The sequence below is a fragment of the Punica granatum genome, chromosome 5 (assembly GCF_007655135.1).
Source record: "Punica granatum isolate Tunisia-2019 chromosome 5, ASM765513v2, whole genome shotgun sequence".
NCBI lineage: Eukaryota > Viridiplantae > Streptophyta > Magnoliopsida > Myrtales > Lythraceae > Punica > Punica granatum.
The window spans coordinates 28,480,818-28,501,027 of NC_045131.1; the positions used below are offsets into that span (position 1 = coordinate 28,480,818).

At 40.5% G+C, this 20,210-nt stretch overlaps 1 protein-coding gene across 1 annotated transcript; it reads left to right on the forward strand.

Moving 5' to 3' along the window:
* The first annotated feature begins 2,324 nt into the window (after nt 1–2,324).
* On the forward strand, nt 2,325–6,170 carry LOC116209247 (G-type lectin S-receptor-like serine/threonine-protein kinase At1g11410). The gene is made up of 8 exons (XM_031542834.1): nt 2,325–2,834; nt 3,028–4,121; nt 4,243–4,362; nt 4,483–4,673; nt 4,756–4,966; nt 5,070–5,307; nt 5,454–5,604; nt 5,676–6,170. Exons 1-8 carry the CDS (start codon nt 2,548–2,550, stop codon nt 5,979–5,981), a joined length of 2,598 nt encoding a protein of 865 aa, XP_031398694.1. The 5' UTR covers nt 2,325–2,547; the 3' UTR covers nt 5,982–6,170.
* The last annotated feature ends 14,040 nt before the right edge of the window (nt 6,171–20,210 follow it).

Below are 20,210 nucleotides of genomic sequence, written 5' to 3' on the forward strand. Positions count from 1 at the left end.
TGTTTGTTTTGATTGATTTAGATGGATGTGATGATTGTTGAACTTATCTGAATATGTTTTTATACTTGAATGCATGTGGGATGCTAGATCTTGATCTATCAAGTGATTGTGTAGTGATTTGCTATGGAATGCTAAATTAATGGATACTTGATGTTTATGTGATATTGGATATTAAAAAAATCGTTGGAAGAGGTGTGTGTATTTGTTAGTGGAACTTGAGTTTTGTTAGTATATTGGATATAATTATTATAAAATCAAATATATATTTTTATATACCGATGATATGGAGAAAATATTGGTGAAATTCTGATGTCCTATGATAAGGTTGTTTCAAAGCAAATATTTATTTAATAGGTCATTTTACCTTGGAATATTATGCTCAATGAGATACTGTTCACACCATACATATGTTTTCCCATATAAATTTCTAATTGCACAGGAGAAACAGTTTATATATCGGGGATCGACACGGAGGATAATTAGCTAGCACTGTATGTTTTAGAGGTATTAGAGCTTTGCATAGAATGCTTGTAATAAGTTACGACCATTTTTTTGCTTCTCTTTTTATTAGTGTGAGGAATTCATGATTGAATTTTTGAGAGATTAAGGTTGTTAAGATGTTTTATATGAGACTAGTTAATGAAGAAATTTGTTGAGTTGATCGAACAGATGTTAGAATTGAAAATTATGAATAATCTAGTTTTCTAGCAGGTTTTGGATTATTGAAATTGTAAGGAAAATGCTACTAAATTTTCTGGTCATGACAAGTCGTTTATAGGCCTAGTGAATATTTTACATGGTATCATAGTGGGTTAGGCTTCCGCGCACCCATGTGGAGACTTATATCGCGCCGGGCCCGAGTGCGAAAACTCGTGGCTAGTGAAGTCCGAGTCCGGAAGTAGAAGCCCGACTCGCAGTTGGTTTGACCCCTCTCGCCTGAGTGTGGAAGAGGGAGCCCATCTTGAGGTAGTTAAGGCCCGAGTCCGAGAGAGAGGAAAGTTCGGCTCGAGTTAAGTTGTTGAGGGCAAGTGTTTAAGCCCACGTGGCACATGCTAGACCACACGTTACCACGTGAGAGCGGGTGCTGAGTGATTGTCTTACACGGAAAAATTAAAGAGAAATCCACGAGTTTATAAGATATTGGATACCACAACCTATGAACCCGAGCTTTTGATTTGAAAATGGGCTCGATAGCTTATAAACCTAGTGGAATTTTACATGGTATCAGAGCGAGTTACGCTTTCGTGCACACATGTAGGCTCACACCATGTGAACTTCGGTTTCGACGTGACCAAAAAAGTGCACCTCATGTTAGTCAGACTCGAGAGTGACCAGGTGCAGCTCTAAGGTAGCTAAAAGTGCATATTTAGTTATAGCCCTGAATGTGGAACTCAAGGCTAGTCTATTGTCCCCCCTCGCTCGAGCACGAAAGAGGTTTCCCGATTCGTGGTCAGTTGGTGAGGGCAGGTGTTTGTTTAAGGGCACGTGGCACGTGTTGAACAACACGTTGCCACATGAGGACGGGTGTTGAGATATATTGTCCTACATAGAAAAATTGAGAAAGAAACCACAAGTTTATATGATACTTGGGTTCAATAACCTATCGGTTCAAGCTTTTAGATTGCACATGAGCTCAAGTCCATGTAGGTCCAAGTGGAATTTTACATATATTTCCCCACAAAAAGCCAACAATGTTCAGTTAACCATATGTATCTCCTAACTCGATTCACTTCGTTTCATACTCTCCCGAAGATGAACACAAGAGTTACTGATTCTGAAGCGCCTCCCGTGACTTTGAATTTTCTCGAGCCCCAAGATCATGTCCGTGACAATGGAGAATAATCTTGAACCCGTGTTCATGAGAACCAAAAAAGTATCCGCATTGCCAAATTTGTTGCACTAGTTGTCGTCTGTCTTCTTCAGGCAACTAATTGACAACTGACCTCTCAAGGATTAGATATTAAATCAGTAATTGGCTTCAGACTTTTATCGTATCCTTGCCTCGTGCATTTGATTGCAACAATATCTGTTCACCACCAAGAAAGACAGATATTTGCCATTAATATTGATGAGCTTAGATGTGCGAGATATGGTATGAACACCTAACGCATTAAATTGGCCAAGAAGTTACACATAGATACACATGATGTTAACATCTTGTCTTTAATACAAAAACGCAGGCCGATCCAAGAGCTGTCAATTGCGATTCGAAAGGGAATCTTTGTATTTTCCTGAAAGACATTTTGTTGACAAGAAGACTAAAGCGAGACCTGCGGTCCATTTTCTCAGCATAGTCCCCACATTTTTCACGTATTGGAGGGAAAGAGGGGGACTCTATAGAATTTTTTACTCCATTACCTTATTCCGTTAATTTCCCTCAAACGTGAGCATTGGACGGTAAGAGCATGGAATAGTCTTCAGCTTGTAAGATCTGTCGATGTCATTCGGTTATGTGCATGAATTAATGCAGGGGTCAGGATCCTCAACTGACTTCCCAAACAGCAACAAAAAGGTGGGGATACTCTGTAATCAAAGAACCTCAACTGCATGCGACATGTTCCAGCTGCTACCTTGGAAGAACCACAGATCCTAACTCTTATACTCCATCAGGCATCACGTGAAACAAAGATCGCCATGGCTGCTTCGATACAGTCACTGCCCTTTTTCCTCCAGATTTTGTTGCTGCACCTCCACCAATCCCACTGCAAAACCTTAAACACGATCAGCGCGAGCCTTCCGCTTCATGACGGCGATGTTTTGTTCTCCAATAACAAGCACTTCGCCCTTGGGTTCTTCAGGCCTGGAAATTCTACCCGCCGCTTCATCGGGATATGGTACCTTCGATAATATTTTTGTTCCCTTGACAAATAACTAAACGTCAGTTTAAATCTGTCTGGATAATCCGCAGCCTGGTCTCGGGCTTTGCAGGCACTTCTGTTCACACTTGTTTGTTTGTTGTGTCCATTTTGCTCAACAAACTTCAATCTGATAGTCCGTGGGGAATTGTCGTGCTTTTGATTTCAACAGGTACAACAAGGTTAGTGAGCAGACAGTTTTCTGGGTGGCTAACAGAGACAGACCAATCAATGATACCTCCGGGGTTCTCTCCATCAACTCCCAAGGAGATATTGTCCTCCATTGTTGCAGCAATGGAAGCTCACCCCTTTGGTCCACGAATATGTCGACAACAATTTTCGATAATACCACCACTGCCAAGCTTCAAGACACTGGCAACTTCATCCTGCTCCAAAGGCTCAACAACCGTGTCCTGTGGCAGAGTTTTGATCATCCAACAGACACCCTGATGCCTTTCATGAAACTCGGGTTGGACAGGAGAACTGGCATGGATTGGGTCCTGACTTCTTGGAAGTCCATGGATGACCCAGGACCAGGAAATTTCACACACAGGATTGACCCGACGGGTTACCCTCAAATATTTGTCTACAAAAACGGGGCACCGCACTGGAGGGGAGGGCCATGGACAGGCCTGCGTTGGAGTGGCGTGCCCCAGATGATCAACCCCTACATCTTCAACGTCAGCTTTGTCAATGACCAGGAAGAGGTCTCAATTTCATTTGGGTTAAGGAACATGTCGATCATCTCAAGGATGGTGATGGACCCCTCAGGCCTGATCCAGCGGTCTACGTGGCAGGACCGTGGTGGCCGGTGGATACAATTCTATGCCGCCCCCGTGGAGCAGTGCGACTATTATGGGGCTTGCGGAGCTAACAGCAACTGCAACCCCTACAACACGGGCCAGTTTGCTTGCACTTGCCTCCCTGGATTCGACCCCAGGTCACCAGCAGATTGGTTCCTCAGAGATGGATCTGGTGGATGCATGAGGTCCCCTGGGGCCTCCACATGCCAGAGCGGAGAAGGATTCATCAAGGTGGCCCGAGTGAAGGTCCCTGACACTTCTCGGGCCCATGCTGACATGAGCATGAGCCTCAAAGAGTGTGAGGAAGAGTGCTTAAAGAACTGCTCCTGCACAGCCTACAGTGCGGCTGATGAGAGCAGGGGAGGGTTTGGGTGCTTGGCATGGTACGATGATCTTTTGGACACAAGGACGTTTTCTGATATTGGACAGGACTTATATATACGCGTTGATGCGGCCGTTTTAGGTACTCAAGAACCAACATTTGTTTTAAATTTGCTGTCCTTTAATTATATCGATAGCTTGGGCCCATACTGCTAATACCTGGAGAAACTTAAACCCTTACGAAACTGCTTTCTTGAGTGCAGCTCGTTTGAGAGAGAAGAAAGCATTCCCTAGGAAGTGGTCGATAGGGGCAATTGTATCTGCTGGTGTGATTGTGGTGTTGCTTCTCTCAGTCTTCTTGTTTATAATGAAGAAAAGAAGAGGTACCAATAATTCTTGGCTTTCCTCTGCGAAAATTAACCGAGACTGAGAGATTATATATAAATAACACACTCGAGCATTGTTCTATTCTGTTCATTCGATTCAACTGAATTTGAAATTAGGGAGGAGGTCTACTGCTACCTCAAATGCTGCATATTTCCATGATGATGAATCTCTGGGCATGCATGATCTCGAAGAAGACGGTAGAAAATCAGATTTGCCTTTATTTGATCTAAGCACAATAGCTGCTGCCACAAACAATTTCTCTTTCATCAACAAGCTCGGGCAAGGTGGATTCGGTCCTGTTTATAAGGTATCCTTCCCCCTACACTTCTGAATACTACCTGCGGAATCCTCTCTTCAAGATAGAATGTTGAGACAAACTTACTTTGCAGGGAGTGCTCGATAATGGAAAAGAAATAGCGGTTAAGAGATTGTCGAAATCTTCGGGACAGGGAACCGAAGAGTTTAAGAATGAGGTCACGTTGATCGCTAAGCTGCAGCATAGGAATCTTGTGAAAACCCTTGGCTGCTGTATTCAAGGAGAGGAGAAAATGCTGATTTATGAATACCTGCCCAACAGAAGCTTGGACTCTTTTCTTTTCAGTAAATCCTAATCATAGCAAATTATAATTGATGAACATTTTCAGCAACTATGCATAATTGTCTAGTATGATTGGATGACATATTTTGGTTCTTCGATCTATAGATGAACAGAATAGGTGTCTGCTTGACTGGAGTAAACGCTTTGACATTGCTTCTGGGATAGCTCGAGGGATCTTGTACTTACACCAGGATTCAAGGCTGAGAATCATCCATCGGGATTTGAAAGCGAGCAACGTGCTGCTTGATGCTTCAATGAACCCGAAAATCTCCGATTTTGGCATGGCTAGGATATGTGGAGGGGATCAGGTCGAAGGAAATACTAGACGAGTTGTAGGGACATAGTAAGAGTCTTGAACACGTTGGTGACAGAAGTTCTTACGCACTTGCTCCTATATATTTTTTTTTTCAGAGTTCATTGCTTAGAATTTTGTCATGCAAAATACGAACTTGAAGACCTTGCTCTAACCTTTTCATTGTGCTGCCTCAGTGGTTACATGTCGCCAGAGTATGCAATGGAGGGGCTTTTTTCGATTAAATCGGATGTTTACAGTTTTGGAGTTTTATTGTTGGAGATCATTTCCGGAAAAAGGAACAGCAGCTTTCACCAGGAGAATTTTTCTGTCAACCTTATTGGCCATGTAAGGGAGCTAATCAGCCATGATCACGCACCTTAATTTTCGTGATCATTGAGAATATCACTTTGCTACAGGTTTGGAAGTTGTGGAATGAAGAATCGTGCCTGGACATTGTCGACCCATCAATAGGCAACATGTATCCCAAGCACAAAGTCCTGAGGTGCATCCAGATCGGTTTGCTGTGTGTGCAAGAATTCGCTGTGGATAGGCCAACCATGTCCACAGTTGTGTTCATGCTGGAGAACGACACTAGGCTTCCTTCTCCGAAGCAGCCCGCTTATGCTTTCAAGAGGACAGGGGGCAGAGCTGACACCTCTTCTTCTGGTGAAAGGACCCACTCAGTAAATGAAATGTCCTTTACTGCTGTCGAAGCTCGTTGAGTGCAATTTTATACTGGGAATGGTATTTCAATCAATGTATGAGCAATATAGATGGACATATTAATTAAGAAGAGTATAAAATGCACATATATGTAGTTCTTTTTCTCGGTCATAAGGTAGGTTTATAGGCCTAATACTATATATGTAGTTTTGAAAACAACAAAGAATATTAAAATATAATTTTTTTAATAATATGATAAAGTAAGAAGTTTATACAGTAATTTAGGTCATATGGGACAAGTATTAATCGTTGTTCGACGAAATGTTTCAAATGCTTACTCATTGCAGTTGTAATTTTGAAATTACTCTTTTAAATTAAGAGGTGAAGTTCTAGAGAAATTCTTTGGCAATCTTCTTCCACCAAGCTGCACGAGAAAGAACAAAAAGCACTGCGTGGCCCACAAATGAATATATTTAGTAAAATGCAAATATGGCCTCATAATGTTATATAACGGAATAATTTTATTATTTACTTCTTACCGCATTATTATAAGCGGAATGACTATTTAAGGTTGGTTTTAATTGAATCCAACTAATACCGCTCATGGCAAGTTCTGCTAGCAATTACAGGAAAAGTCACTAATAAAATTGATCTATAATCAATATATTTGAATGAAAAAGGGGGGAAAATGCCATTTCAGCTAACAATTACAGATCCTTAATAGAATTAAATTATGATCCATATATTTGAATGGGGGGAAATGGAAGGAACACGGCTATTTTAAGTATGATAATGGGTGATTCCTGCTATGGCCCGACCCAAGAACTGGACTTTGACGGACAAGGACTATATTCATTGACACTCACATAATTTTGGCTTGCTTGGGTTAAGTGATTTACAGGAGAAGAGACCAAAATGGAGTTCAGTTTTACCCGCACGAATAACCTCTTTTATCGGCGAAAGGACCAACTCTATAAACGATATGTCCCTTACTATTATCGAAGCTTGTTGAGTGCAATATTCTACCAGGATTGGTACATTTAACAAATAGGTTAGATTGGGACCAACTAAGAAGAGTATTCAACGTATAAAGAACTAATCACGTTTTAGCTCCCATGGTATATTCTATTGCAATGGCTGCTGATTATGTTGGTTGATTACTTCCCAACCATGGTCAAGAAGCTTGGGACAGAAGGGTTCATGCAGAAGCTTGGCAAAGGATTCTGCCTGCTGATTGACTAGGACAAGGAGGCGATCACGTTCGAGAGCATGAAAAGGAACCTGCCCCGTTTTTGCTATGCCAAACGAGCAACAAGGACGTGAGGTCAACACTAGGGGAAGGCGAATCGAGCAGAGGGGAGGGGAGCTTTTGTATTCTTATGTTCCGAGTTGATGATAGTTTTTCGGGATGGATTGAAAGAAGAAGCAGATTTACTTGATGATGTCCAAATTCGGAATTCTACTACATCATTCAGCCACAATGCCTTTATTCTTATCACGACCCAAAATTTCAGCTGAATTTCTCCCATATTTCCTCGATATCCATTATCACGTAACTATTCACATAAAACCGGCTTTCCATAGACTCCCAATAATATATAACCAATCCAGCAAGCTCTAATATAAATATACATCTCAAAAGAGAGAAATTTTCTTTTCTCAATCACATCACTAAACCAAACTAAACAAAAATTTCAGGTCGTAATATATTCAATACATTCTATACAAAAAGAATACTTATCAAATAACTAAGATCCCTACCTAGTCCTCCGAGCTAATCCCCGATATCGAAAGAGCTCTCCTGTGCTGCTAGTCTAGCTCTTAATTCATCTGAAAAATATATGTAGAGTGTGAACTGCATCTCAGTGAGCACTATATTCCAAAGCAAAATGACTTATTATTAAATAAATATTTAATTGCAAACAACCAAATATTCAAATAAACAATACAACTACATCAAATCCCACTATTAGTTCACCTGCACGCATACACAATACATATAGATACAAACTATAATAATAATTATATCCAATGTAGTAACTAAATTTAAGTTCTACTAATAGATACACCCAATTGTTCCAATCATCTCTCTAATATCCAATATCACATCAACATCAAATATCCATTCATTAGCGTTCCACAAAAACTCACAACACAATCACTTGACAAGTCAAACTCTAGCAATAACACAACTTTCACAAAATAATTTCAGATAATCTCAATAATCATCATATCTCCAGCAATCTCAACAATCATTACATCTCCAATAATCATACCAGACAAATAATATACAACACAACCAATCAATATAGCCATAAGGTTGCATTTCCTCGCAATAAAGTTATGACGGTACCATGACCCCGCACATCTTATTCATATAATCCTCAACTCCCAATATCCATGTTTCATAAGCGGGGGCCGCCTATTAACCCCTGGCACTAAGAGTTGACCTCAATTTATATTCCGCCAGGTCGAACGGCCAATCTGGCCCCTTTTTCTATTTCGCCGAGTCTAGCGGCCGATCTGGCCCATTTTATATTCCGCAGGGTCCAGCGGCCGATCGGGCCCCTTTTTCTATTTCGCCGAGTCCAACGGCTGATTAGGCCCCTATTTATATTCCGCCAGGTCCAGCAGCCGATCAGGGCCCTATTTATATTCCGCCGGGTCCAGCGGCCGATCAGGCCCATATTTATATTCCGTCGGTTCTAGCGGTCGATCTGGCCCATATTTATATTCCGCCGAGTCCAGCAGTCGATCAGGTCCCTATTTATATTCCGCCGGGTCTAGCGGCCGATCGGACCCCTATTTATATTACGCCGGGTCCAGCTGCCGATCTGACCCATATTTATATTCCGCCGGGTCCAGCGGCCGATCATGCCCCTATTTATATTCCGCCGGGTCCAGCGGCTGATCTGGCCCATATTTATATTCCGTCGGGTCCAGCGGCCGATCAGGCCCCTATTTATATTCCGCCGAGTCCAGCGGCCAACCAAGCCCATTTTATAATCCGTCGGGTCCAGCGGTCCCATGGCTATAGTTAAACAACAGCACAAGCATAATCAATTGCAATCATGCAATCTCACCTCATATATCATCATACATAACCACGAGCCCAATCACATTACAATGGCAACATGTTATCATAACATATCTCATACACAATTAACATACACAATCAGACTGCATATCTCAAATCAAAATGAAACATAAAAGGACAATATCTCTCAAATCAATTCACACAACATAGCAAAACCGATTTCTTAATCTCTAACTATCACAATAGTTTTCTTAAATAATTTATATAATTGTAATACATCATTTTACAAGAGAATAGAGTACTCACATAACATATATATATATATATATCATTTTACAATGGAATGAAGTACTCATCAAAATTCCTAGAGAGATAGCAAACTAAGGCAACCCTTCAGAGTGCAAGGATTTAGTCTCCACGATCCCTATTATTTGCAAGCGTTAGATTAGATAATAAAATATAGTACCATTTTAGGGACTTCCGACACCTTCCACAATCTTATTTAGAGTCTATTATTTCCAATAAGTCCCGATATATATATATATATATATATATATATATCATATTCATTATGTGCATTTCTCATGCATGTCAAAAACTACCTAAAACAATCTCCATAATTCTCAATTAAACAAACCTGATTGCTCTTGTCAATTTCAAGGTAAATGAGAGATTCATAAAAGACCAAATACATATGAGCACCTTTAAAACGAATTTACCGGTCCAAAGTCCAAACATTCGTAAAAGTAACATTTCTAACTTGAGAAGACAGAAATCGACTTAAATAACACTAAAATCATATATGACCAACAAGGAAAATCGAGCTTAAAGAACATGAAAGTGGTCAATGTTGGACTCGAGGAAAGAAAATTCAATAAACCCGCACATTATGGAAAATATGATAATTAATATTGTTATTTGAGAAAAAATTTCAAAATTTAACCCAAAATAGTAGATTCAGAAACGAATCTATACGAACAAAAATCACTGCAATCCGATGTCTGATTGAGCCTGACGAGCCTCTTGAAGTTGTTGGTGCGGGCTGTTGCGAAACAGACCTAGATTGAGTGATGACCCAACTTCGAAAGCTTGGCTCTCTCTCTATGAAACTCTGAATACTACAATCTTGGAGTCTCTGTGTCAGCACCCCATTTGGGCTCACCATTCCAAATAACGATATCAGCAATGGTCCAAACTATGACTTGAGCAGGAATACAGAAAATGGCTCGGCAGAGCAAGAAATCACTATTCATCCTCAAGTCGGCAAAATTGAGCAGAAGACATGTACATGCGACAGAAGGACTCCAGGGGTCACCAAAGGGTAATAGAGTAACTAGAGAGCTCAACAACGTCCAAAACCGGCATTTCCAGTGTACCACATGGACAATCCTATTTTTCGATAGTTCGCTCGACCGTCGGAAGATAGCCAATATTGGATTTCAAAAATCCACATCAATGCCAAATAGATGAAAAGTGTCTTCAAATACATTTCGCAAATCATCTACTCTATACAAAACAACTTTCTGTATACAGATAACTTTTCAGTGGAAGTCCAAAAATGCCGGTTTCTCGGAGAAAAATTAATTCTAAATATCAGATGCGGCCATACCCCACAATCATACAGAGCACGAGCAGTGCTTCAGATTGTCTTTTGAAAGCCATACAGACACCCCCAATGACTTCCGAGCGACAAAACGGGCATACCCCTCTTCGGAAGAGCATAACCGGAGACCGGTCTGATGAAATAACGGCAAATGAAGTTTACCCTATATTGCCCTAAAAACTCCAGCGAATAGACGCAATTGGGCAAATCAGACAGCAAAACCCTTCTCGATTTCCCGAGTAACCTCCGAGAAGCACAAAAGGCCATTTTCAGTGAAAATCCATATCCGGAGGTTTTCTTTGGGGAAACTTGACGCCGGTTGCCTACCTTACACAGTGCTGGCCTTCTCAAGGCTCGATGTGGAATTGTCGGAATGAATCACACAACTCATCTAGACCCCCTGAGCAGTGCTTTAAGAGTCTCAGATGCACTTTTCATGTCCTTAGAGGCCTAATCTCAACAAAAAGAGATAACAGTGATCTCCGAATCGCCCAAGCAACTCAGAAAGCAATCTGAGAAATCCAGTTTCGGCTTCCTAGGACATCTCCGGCTCCATATTTGCATTACCGGCTTAAGGGTCAAGTGCCCACGTAATTTGACAATTTATATCAAAATGATCGACGTGGGATGCAGATACGAGATATGCTGTCAGAAGTGGGTAACCTCGCTCTGAATGCGTAAAAGGAGCAAAACCGGCTTTCGAGCCTCATACAGACATTTGGCAATTTCTCACGAAAAATATCAATCTCGGACTCATTAAATCCGTTTCCTCGCGTATATCGATAATTCGACGTTCAATTAGAACCACGAGCTTCGAATGCGGGATCAATCGAGGCCCAAGCTTTCTCCCGGTTTCTCCTCTTCGGTCGTGGGACCCACGGGCTGCCCAGGATGAGTCACCCCTTGCCCTAGAAGTTTCGGCTTCTTCTTCTTCAATGCAAGAAGCCAACTTGCACTCTTGCATGAAAATATCCAAGAAGTTTGAAGACAACACTCAAGCCTTCATCAATGCTCTTGGCTCTTCCACATGAATGATACTTGGCTCACATTCATCCTCATCCTCATTAGTTGGCCGAAATTTGCTAAGCATGGGGGTTAAGAGCACTTGCTTTTGCTAATTGTGTCATTAGTTTTGCCTATAAATTGTCCAAAAGTGATTAAGTTAATCACTTCTCTTCTTGCACACTCTCTCCAAGCTTTCTCCCTCAAGAAAAGCTCTCAACTCCATAGCCAAAACCAGCAAGTTTCAACACTTCAAAACCAAGAGAGAAAAATCGAAGAAAACCCGAAGAAAGCTTTGAGTTTCTTAAGTCGGAAGCCGATGTTCATCATCCCGACTTAAGTTCAAAAATTCTCAAACTCCATGGACCACATGTTTTGGACCCAAGGAGTTCATTTATGAATTTAGATTTTTGGTTTGAAGTCATTTGCTCATCATTTCAGGTCATTTAGGTGATTTTGAATGAAGAACGTGCTCTCGGGTGAACAGTACACCCGTAGCCGCACAACCGCGCACAGCCGTGCGCCCTACGCGCCCTTCCTTGCCGGAACGTGCATCCTTTGCACCCGAGCACCCTTCCCAGCGTTCAATCGAGTCACCCGACTCTCGAACACTTCCCTGACTCTTTCCTCGTATCCCGAAGCTAGGTAAATCACTCTTGACTTAGAGGAGTTAGGGCTTTTTACATTTATTGCATGTTCATGGAGTTATATGGTGCACAAAGTGTGTTCACTTGTAAGACTTCATTTTTATGCACTTTTACATTATATCATGCATGTTTATCCTTGATTAACATGTCAACATGTCGGGAAACACTTGGATCGTAGTTAAGAAGAACATCCCGGCCCGGGAAAGGCAAAGAGCTCACGGGTTGCACTCCAAAGGAGGTGGCCAAATGCTCTCTTGCTCTTTTCGAGTAAGGAACGATCTTCTTGACCCGATCCAAGTTCGATTCCCGAGTTTCCTCGTGTTTTCCCGCATGCATGAAGTCAGTATTGTTTTATCGATTCCCTAAATAACTTGTTTGTGCATGTTTGCATGTTCGAATGCGTTATTCAAATCATGGCAATACCGACTTTAGTTTAATCGTGTCATTTATCGTGTTTGTCGTTTGAGCATGCGAGAAATGATTCAAAACAAGACATGGAAACCTCGTGGAACCTAATACGGGCCATGAGACCTCTTGGCTTTCTCCAATGAGATTTGGCCGAGAGTCTCATGGAGTTATTCAGGTTCCATGAGGCTTCCTCCTCCCGTTTTAAGTCCGTTCTCGGATCCCGTGCAATTTGCAAGTTTCTTTACATCAAGAACCTCACATTAAATGTCTTTCAAACAAACATGCATGGATTCGAATATCGATGACTTATTTGGGTTCATTCGGTTATAAGGGTATTTTTGGTTATTTGACCAAATTATCCTCGATCCTTATGAAACCATCTCAGTTATCGAATCACAAATCGTTTTCACAATTAATGCATTCGGCAATAACCTTGAGCATTAATTCCACGAACGGGTTAATCGGGACACTCACACGGTTAATTCATTCAACTTTAAACAACTTTGCACGAATTGGACATTAATCTGTAACTCGCATCGACGAATTACAAAACGGTGTTAATGCCCTTTTCAAAACCCTCATACTTTCAAATCCGTATTGTGTCGTTTCCCTTTTCTGAAAAAAAATTTTCAAATCAAGGGCAAGAACATCATTTTGTGATTTGGCGTCATCTTAGCATTGTTTAGGTGCTAGTCGGGTATTTTGTATCGAAAATACAATTACCTGACTAATCATTTTACTCGACTTAACCAAATACTAGAAAATGATTAGGTGGAACTCTAGGTTCCAAATCTAGAATCAAAACACGAGTTGGGTTAATTCAGTGGTAATTCAGTGTCACAACACCGAATCACTGTAAAAGCAATCCACACACATAAAATTTGATTACGGATATCTTGTTCGTCAGGTTCTCAAAAGCAATGCCGAATGCTAAATATTTTGAACATGATTGCTTGCTTAGGATATGGCATTTGCCTGCAAAAACACACTTGGATTAATAAACTTGTTAATCCACGTACATTCGGTGAATACAAACATATTGTCTGTTATTTACCTGTTGCTTGTTATCTTTCCGCACTTGTTTGCCATGCGGGTCGAGCCTGATCCCTAGGCCGAATAATATTAGGGTTCAACGCCCTAATCATCAATCACAGGGTTCAACGCCCTAATCAACACTCACAGGGTCCAACGCCCTATTCAGTGAGAGCGTGCATTGAATTTCAGTTTTTCGGTGTTTCCCTAAACTCACGGTGAGTTAGAGTGGAATAATAACCGAACGCGAGTCGACTGGAATTCAGCCATTTGTAATTTGTATTTATTGTTTTCGAGAGCATCGTAAGTACTTTTATTTTGTACATTCATTCTGTAAGAATTCCAGTCGGTAAGCGAACGGTCCGAGAGTCGAATTAATCGAATCGGTCCAATGCTTGCCCAAAGAAAAGTAAATCCAAGAACTCGCGGTTCTGGTTCACGCAGGGATTCAACCTTCATGGTTCGATGATCTGTAACGCAAGATTGTGAACCAACTCCCCGACATATGGGTTTACTTCTCTCTCGACTTCTCAACCGACATCGAATTTACGGTGTCAAAACGTGCGAGCCGAGTGCAACTTAATTCATGCGGTAAATAATAAAACATGCAAGCCTAGCAAACCAGAGTACCGAAAGGGCGTGCGGGATATAGGCCCGCACGTAACATGAACCCCCGAATCACGATTTTCCGATTCCGCATAGACCAATGCCTTAACAACAACTAGGTGTTCCATACCCCTAGACCTCGGGTAACTTATCCGCCCTCGACCTTCGGGTTGTAAAATGATAAGTGGCGACTCCTTCTCTCACGCGTGTCCGTCACGCGTCCCCATGGGAAGGTGGACACTTCCAAGCCACGCGATCCAAAAGCGCGCATGCGGACCCCGACGAGAGTCCACATTCGGGTCCGTACACTCTGGAAAGCTTACAGTGTGGGCTATGTTTTAGAAACAAACGACATGTCAAAACATGAAGAAATCAGTTCAAAAATGCAGGTCGAAGTTGACGTTTCGTTATGATTTTCAAAATTTGGAATCGCGATAACTTTCAAACCGTATAACGAAAACTAATTATGTAAAAAGCCACACCATTCAAATGATTAGAGGAGCCTAACCATATCAATTTTTTGAACTAATAACATCTTATCATCCAGCATTTTCCCCAACCTCAAATCATTCAAACCGACCTAAATTGTCCCCGAATTACATCAAGAACCATCTAACCAATCAACTCAGCACTTCAACATGATTTTCAGTCTTTAAAGCCAAGCAAAACATCTCCAAAACAATAGGGCCAACATCCCATACCAGTCTACGAGTTAACAGTCTAGATTAGGGTAAGAAATGTCACCGATTCCTCTCTTTCGGGGAGGGCTCTGCTGCTAGTCGGAGGAAGAGCAGGGAGCTGAATTGGTCGATCATCGAACCAGAGAGCAAAGTCGAGCTCTTCCTTGCTATCTCAACACTCTCTCTCTCTCTCTCTCTCTCTCTCTCTCTCTCCTTCCGTTTCTTCTTCATATTTTTTTCCATTGAAACAGAACAACACCGGAAAGAAAAAGAAAGCAGTCAATGGCAGTGGAAATGGGGGGAAGAATTTGGGGCCATCTCTCTGTCTCTCTCTGTCTCTCTCTCGATCGTGTTCTGTTCTTCTTCCTGTGTCTTCCCCAACCCACGAATAGAACAAAGGAAAGGAAGAAACAAATGAAAACAAAGAAGAAAAGAAAGAGGGAAATGGCGGTGGAATGGGTGAGGGGAAGAGAGCCCATTTAGGGCCCTTCTAACTTTTTTGTTTTTTTTTCAGCAACATATATATAAAAGCATATGTATTTATATGTGTTTGTATGCATGTTTGGAAAATAAATGCCAGGTCTCACAATTCTTCCCCCTAATGGAATTAATTCTGATATTGGTTCATGAATATATGCATCCTGCAATGTTTTTCCACCCAAAATCCATCAATTCACTTTGTTTTCTATTGTGCCAAAGATGAACACAAGAGTAACTGAATTCGGAAAATCTTCCATGACTATGAATGTTCTCAAACCACACATATTATGTACGTAACAGTGGAAGCGTAATATTGTGATGCAATTCATGCCAAGAATGACGAGACCCAACAACTAAAGGAACCCAAGATCGTTCCACGATCAGATTTGATTGACAAACCCTTAACCCGTTGTTTATAACATAAACAAGAACCTTGGTATAGTTGACCTCAATCCGTTGTTTAGTGCGAAACAAGAACCTCAGTATATAGGAAGACGCCACAAACGGTGATGGAAAGCCGTTTGATAAGTCGATAAAGACGCCACAAACGGTGGTGGAAAGCCATTTGATAAGTCGATGATGAACGCCATGGAAATTTCTGATAAGTTCGAATTAGTTTTTCAAGAACCAAAGAGAATACTCTCACAATTTTCTGAATGTTCCTTGTTATTAAAAATTCACTTAGATGAATATATATAGACATAAACTAATCCTAATCTTACCATATCTCCTCCTATAGATAAGGAAAATAAAACCTAAAATGTCGATAGAGATATGACATAATCTATAAAAATATGAAATCTAATGGCTTGTTTAGTTTCATACTAAGATTTTAAATTCAAATTTTGATTTTGAAAAAGAATGGTATAAATGGGATCCACCATTTGACTTTGTATAAATTATTTTATTTTGTTGTGGAAAAAAGTGGTATAAATGGGACTCACTCTTTGACTTTGTATGAGTTATTTTGTTTTGTAGCGGGTAGAATTAAGTTAGAATTGTGATTCTAAAATAACAATTGCAAACCAAACACTACATAAATATCCCGAGAAAATCTCCATGAGATTTAAACTTTAAACAAATCTGATGATATCTTATGTTGATCATCAAATATTCTAGAAGCTTCCTCAAACACTTGCTGAATTTAGCCTTGTTCGGAATCTTCTATAACTTGAATCATGTTAATGGATCTTTGTTGATCACGTGGTTCATGTCCAATGGGCCTCCACAAATTTGCTTGAGCCCAAACCTCTTGAATCAGGCCGTTGAGTTCATCTTGAAACTTCTTTGCTCGTGCCCGCGTAATCAATCCAATTGGAACTTGAACTGGATCCCTTGAAGTCGTGCTACGATTTGCATCATTCCCCTCCTCTTGAAAAGGATTTGCCCTCAAATCGTCACCTACATCAAAAGGAAGCAAATCAGCAACATTAAAAGTAGCTCTTACATTGTACTCACAAGATAAGTCTAGTTTGTAAGCATTGTCATTGATGCGCTCTAGGACTTGGAAAGGACCATCCCCTCTCGGAAGTAATTTGGAACGTCTTTGCGCCGTAAATCTCTCTTTCCTCATATGCAACCAAACCCAATCTCCAGGTTCGAAAATCAGCTTATGACGCCCCTTGTTGGCATGTTTTGCGTACTGCTCCGTTCTTCGCTCAATATTGAGTCTTGTTTTCTCATGAATTTGCTTGACAAATTCAGCTTTCTTTTTGCCATCTAAATTAACATGCTCAGTCAAAGGTAAAGGAGATAAATCCAATGGAGTTAAATGATTAAATCCATGAACAATTTCAAATTATGAAAATTTAGTAGCAAAATGAACAGATCTGTTATAAACAAACTCAACATGTGGTAAACACTCTTCCCATGTTTTGATGTTCTTTTTAATGATTGCCTTCAATAAAGTATACAAAGACCTATTTACTACTTTAGTTTGACCATCAGTTTGTGGGTGACAAGTAGTAGAAAACAATAGCTTAGTACCTAACTTACACCACAAAGTCTTCCAAAAATAACTCAAGAACTTAACATCCCTATCCGAAACAATTGTTCTAGGCATGCCATGTAATCTTACAATCTCCCTAAAGAACAAATCAACAATATGCGAAACATCATCAGTTTTGTGACATGGAATAAAGTGCGCCATATTAGAAAATCTATCCACAACAACAAAAATTGAATCTCTCCCATGTTTAGTTCTAGGTAATCCTAACACAAAGTCCATTGAAATATCAATCCAAGGCTCACTAGGAATAGGTAAAGGAGAATACAAACCGTTAGGCTGCACTCTGGATTTAGCTTGCCTACATGTGATGCATCTACCACAAATTCTCTCAACATCTCTTTCATATGTGGCCAATAGAAGTGTTCTTGCAAAATAGCTAAAGTCTTCGCAACTCCAAAATGTCTCATTAATCGCCCACTATGAGATTCCTGCACTAATAACTCCCTCAAGGAACAATTAGGCACGCATAACTTATTCTCTCGAAACAGGAACCCATCATGCCCAAAGAACTTACTACAAGGGGTTTTCTCACAAGCCCGATATTCCTCACAAAATTCATGGTTATCAACATATAAATTTTTAATGTGCTCAAAACCAAGTAATTTTGCATCAAGTGTAGAGAGTAAGGCATACCTGCGAGAAAGTGCATTGGCGACTACATTCTCCTTACCTTGCTTATACCGAATGACGTATGGAAACGTTTCAATGAACTCCACCCATCGGGCATGTCTTTTGTTTAGCTTGTGTTGGCCCTTCAAGTGTTTCAAGAACTCATGATCGGTGTGAACCACAAATTCCTTAGGACATAAGTAGTGCTGCCACGTTTCTAACACTCGAACCAATGAATACAACTCTTTATCATAAGTTGGATAGTTTAAGGCTGCCCCGCTTAGTTTTTCACTGAAGTAAGCAATTGGTCGTCCTTCCTACATGAAAACTGCACCTATACCAACATCTGAAGCATCACATTCAATCTCAAAAGTTTTAGAAAAGTTAGGTAAAGATAATAAAGGAGTGTTGGTCAGCTTCTCTTTGATTAGCTGAAATGCCTTCTCTTGTTCTCCTCCCCATCTAAATCCAATGTTTTTCTTTATTACTTTAGTAAGTGGTGCTGCTATGCTACTAAAGTTCTTCACGAACCGTCGGTAGAAACTAGCAAGTCCATGAAAACTATGAACATTACTTATACTTGTGGGACTGGGCCACTCTAGGAGTGCACGTACCTTCTCTTCATCAACCTGTATACCTTGTGCACGGACAACAAATCCCAAAAATACAAGCTGATTGGCGCAAAAAGTACACTTCTTCAAATTAGCAAATAACTTTTCCTTCCTAAGCACATCTAAAACAGATTTCAAATGTACATTATGATCATCTAAGTTTTGGCTATAAACGAGTATATCATCAAAGTAGACAATAACAAATCTACCTATAAATGCACGCAAAACATGATTCATAAGTCGCATAAAAGTGCTTGGAGCATTAGTCTAACCAAAAGGCATAACTAACCATTCATACTAATCGTATTTTGTTTTAAATGCAGTTTTTCATTCATCTCCTTCTTTCATTCTAATTTGATGATAACCACTTTTTAAATCAATTTTAGAAAATACACAAGAACCATGCAGCTCATCTAACATATCATCTAAGCGAGGAATAGGATGATGATACTTTACCATTATGTTGTTGATTGCTCGGCAATCAACGCACATTCTCCACGTCTCATCCTTCTTAGGTACAAGTATAACCGGAACGGCTCATGGACTCATGCTCTCCCTCATGTACCTTTTCTCCAACAACTCACTTACCTGCCGTTGAAGCTCCTTTGTCTCCTCAGGATTGCTCCTACAGGCTGGTCGGTTTGGAATTGTCGAACCGAGAACAAAATCAATTTGATGTTCAATCCCTCGGATTGGAGGTAACCCATGTGGTGTTTCCTCGGGAAAGACATCCTCGTACTTCTATAAAAGAGAAACAACAGAACTAGGCAGAACGATATCAAGTTCGTTAGTGTTGAAAAATGCCTCTTTGTACAAAATTACAATAATCGGCTGATATGAAAACATTGCTCGCTTAATTTCACTCATTTTTGCATAGAAATTCTTTTGTTTTCTCTCTGATTTTCTCTCAATAGTCGAATTTTGATTTTATTTTTCTCTCTCATTTTTCTCGGCCTCTCTATGATTTTCACTCATTTTCTTCTATTCACTCTATTTCTTTTGATCGCTCTCTTTCTTTTGATCACTCTCTTTTTGCAATCTCACTTGATCCTCATATACTTGCTACCGTGTCAATGGTACAAGAGTGATCGATCGTTGATTAAGTACAAATGAATATTTGTTCGTAAAGCCATCATGCTTCACATGTCTATCAAACTGCCATGGACACCCTAGTAACAAGTGTCCTGCTTGCATCGATACTACATCACACAACACTTCATCTTCATATTTACCGATTCGAAATGCAACTAACACCTGCTTGTTCACCCTTATCTCACTCCTATCATTCAACCATTGCAGCTTGTACGGCCTAGGGTGCTTCAACATAAGCAGTCCCAATTTTTCCACCATTGTTATGCTTGCGACATTAGTACAACTACCACCTTCAATAATCACACTACATACCTTCTCTTTGATGTAGCACCTAGTGTGAAAGATGTTCTCCCGCTGCACTTCTTTAACTCCTTTTGTTTGCAAGCTCAATGCTCTCCTTGCCACCAATGTCAATGCATCTAGAGCTAAATATTCCTCCTCGGGAACGTCCTCCAATGGGGGCATGTCATCGG

What these genes read in the sequence shown, in the direction of transcription:
- LOC116209247 (XM_031542834.1), top strand. Translation starts at nt 2,548, where the DNA reads ATGCGACATGTTCCAGCTGCTACCTTGGAAGAACCACAGATCCTAACT. An exon ending in CGTTGATGCGGCCGTTTTAG is followed by an intron (nt 4,122 to 4,242) that starts GTACTCAAGAAC and finishes TCTTGAGTGCAG; the next exon opens with CTCGTTTGAGAGAGAAGAAA. An exon ending in GATTCGGTCCTGTTTATAAG is followed by an intron (nt 4,674 to 4,755) that starts GTATCCTTCCCC and finishes CTTACTTTGCAG; the next exon opens with GGAGTGCTCGATAATGGAAA.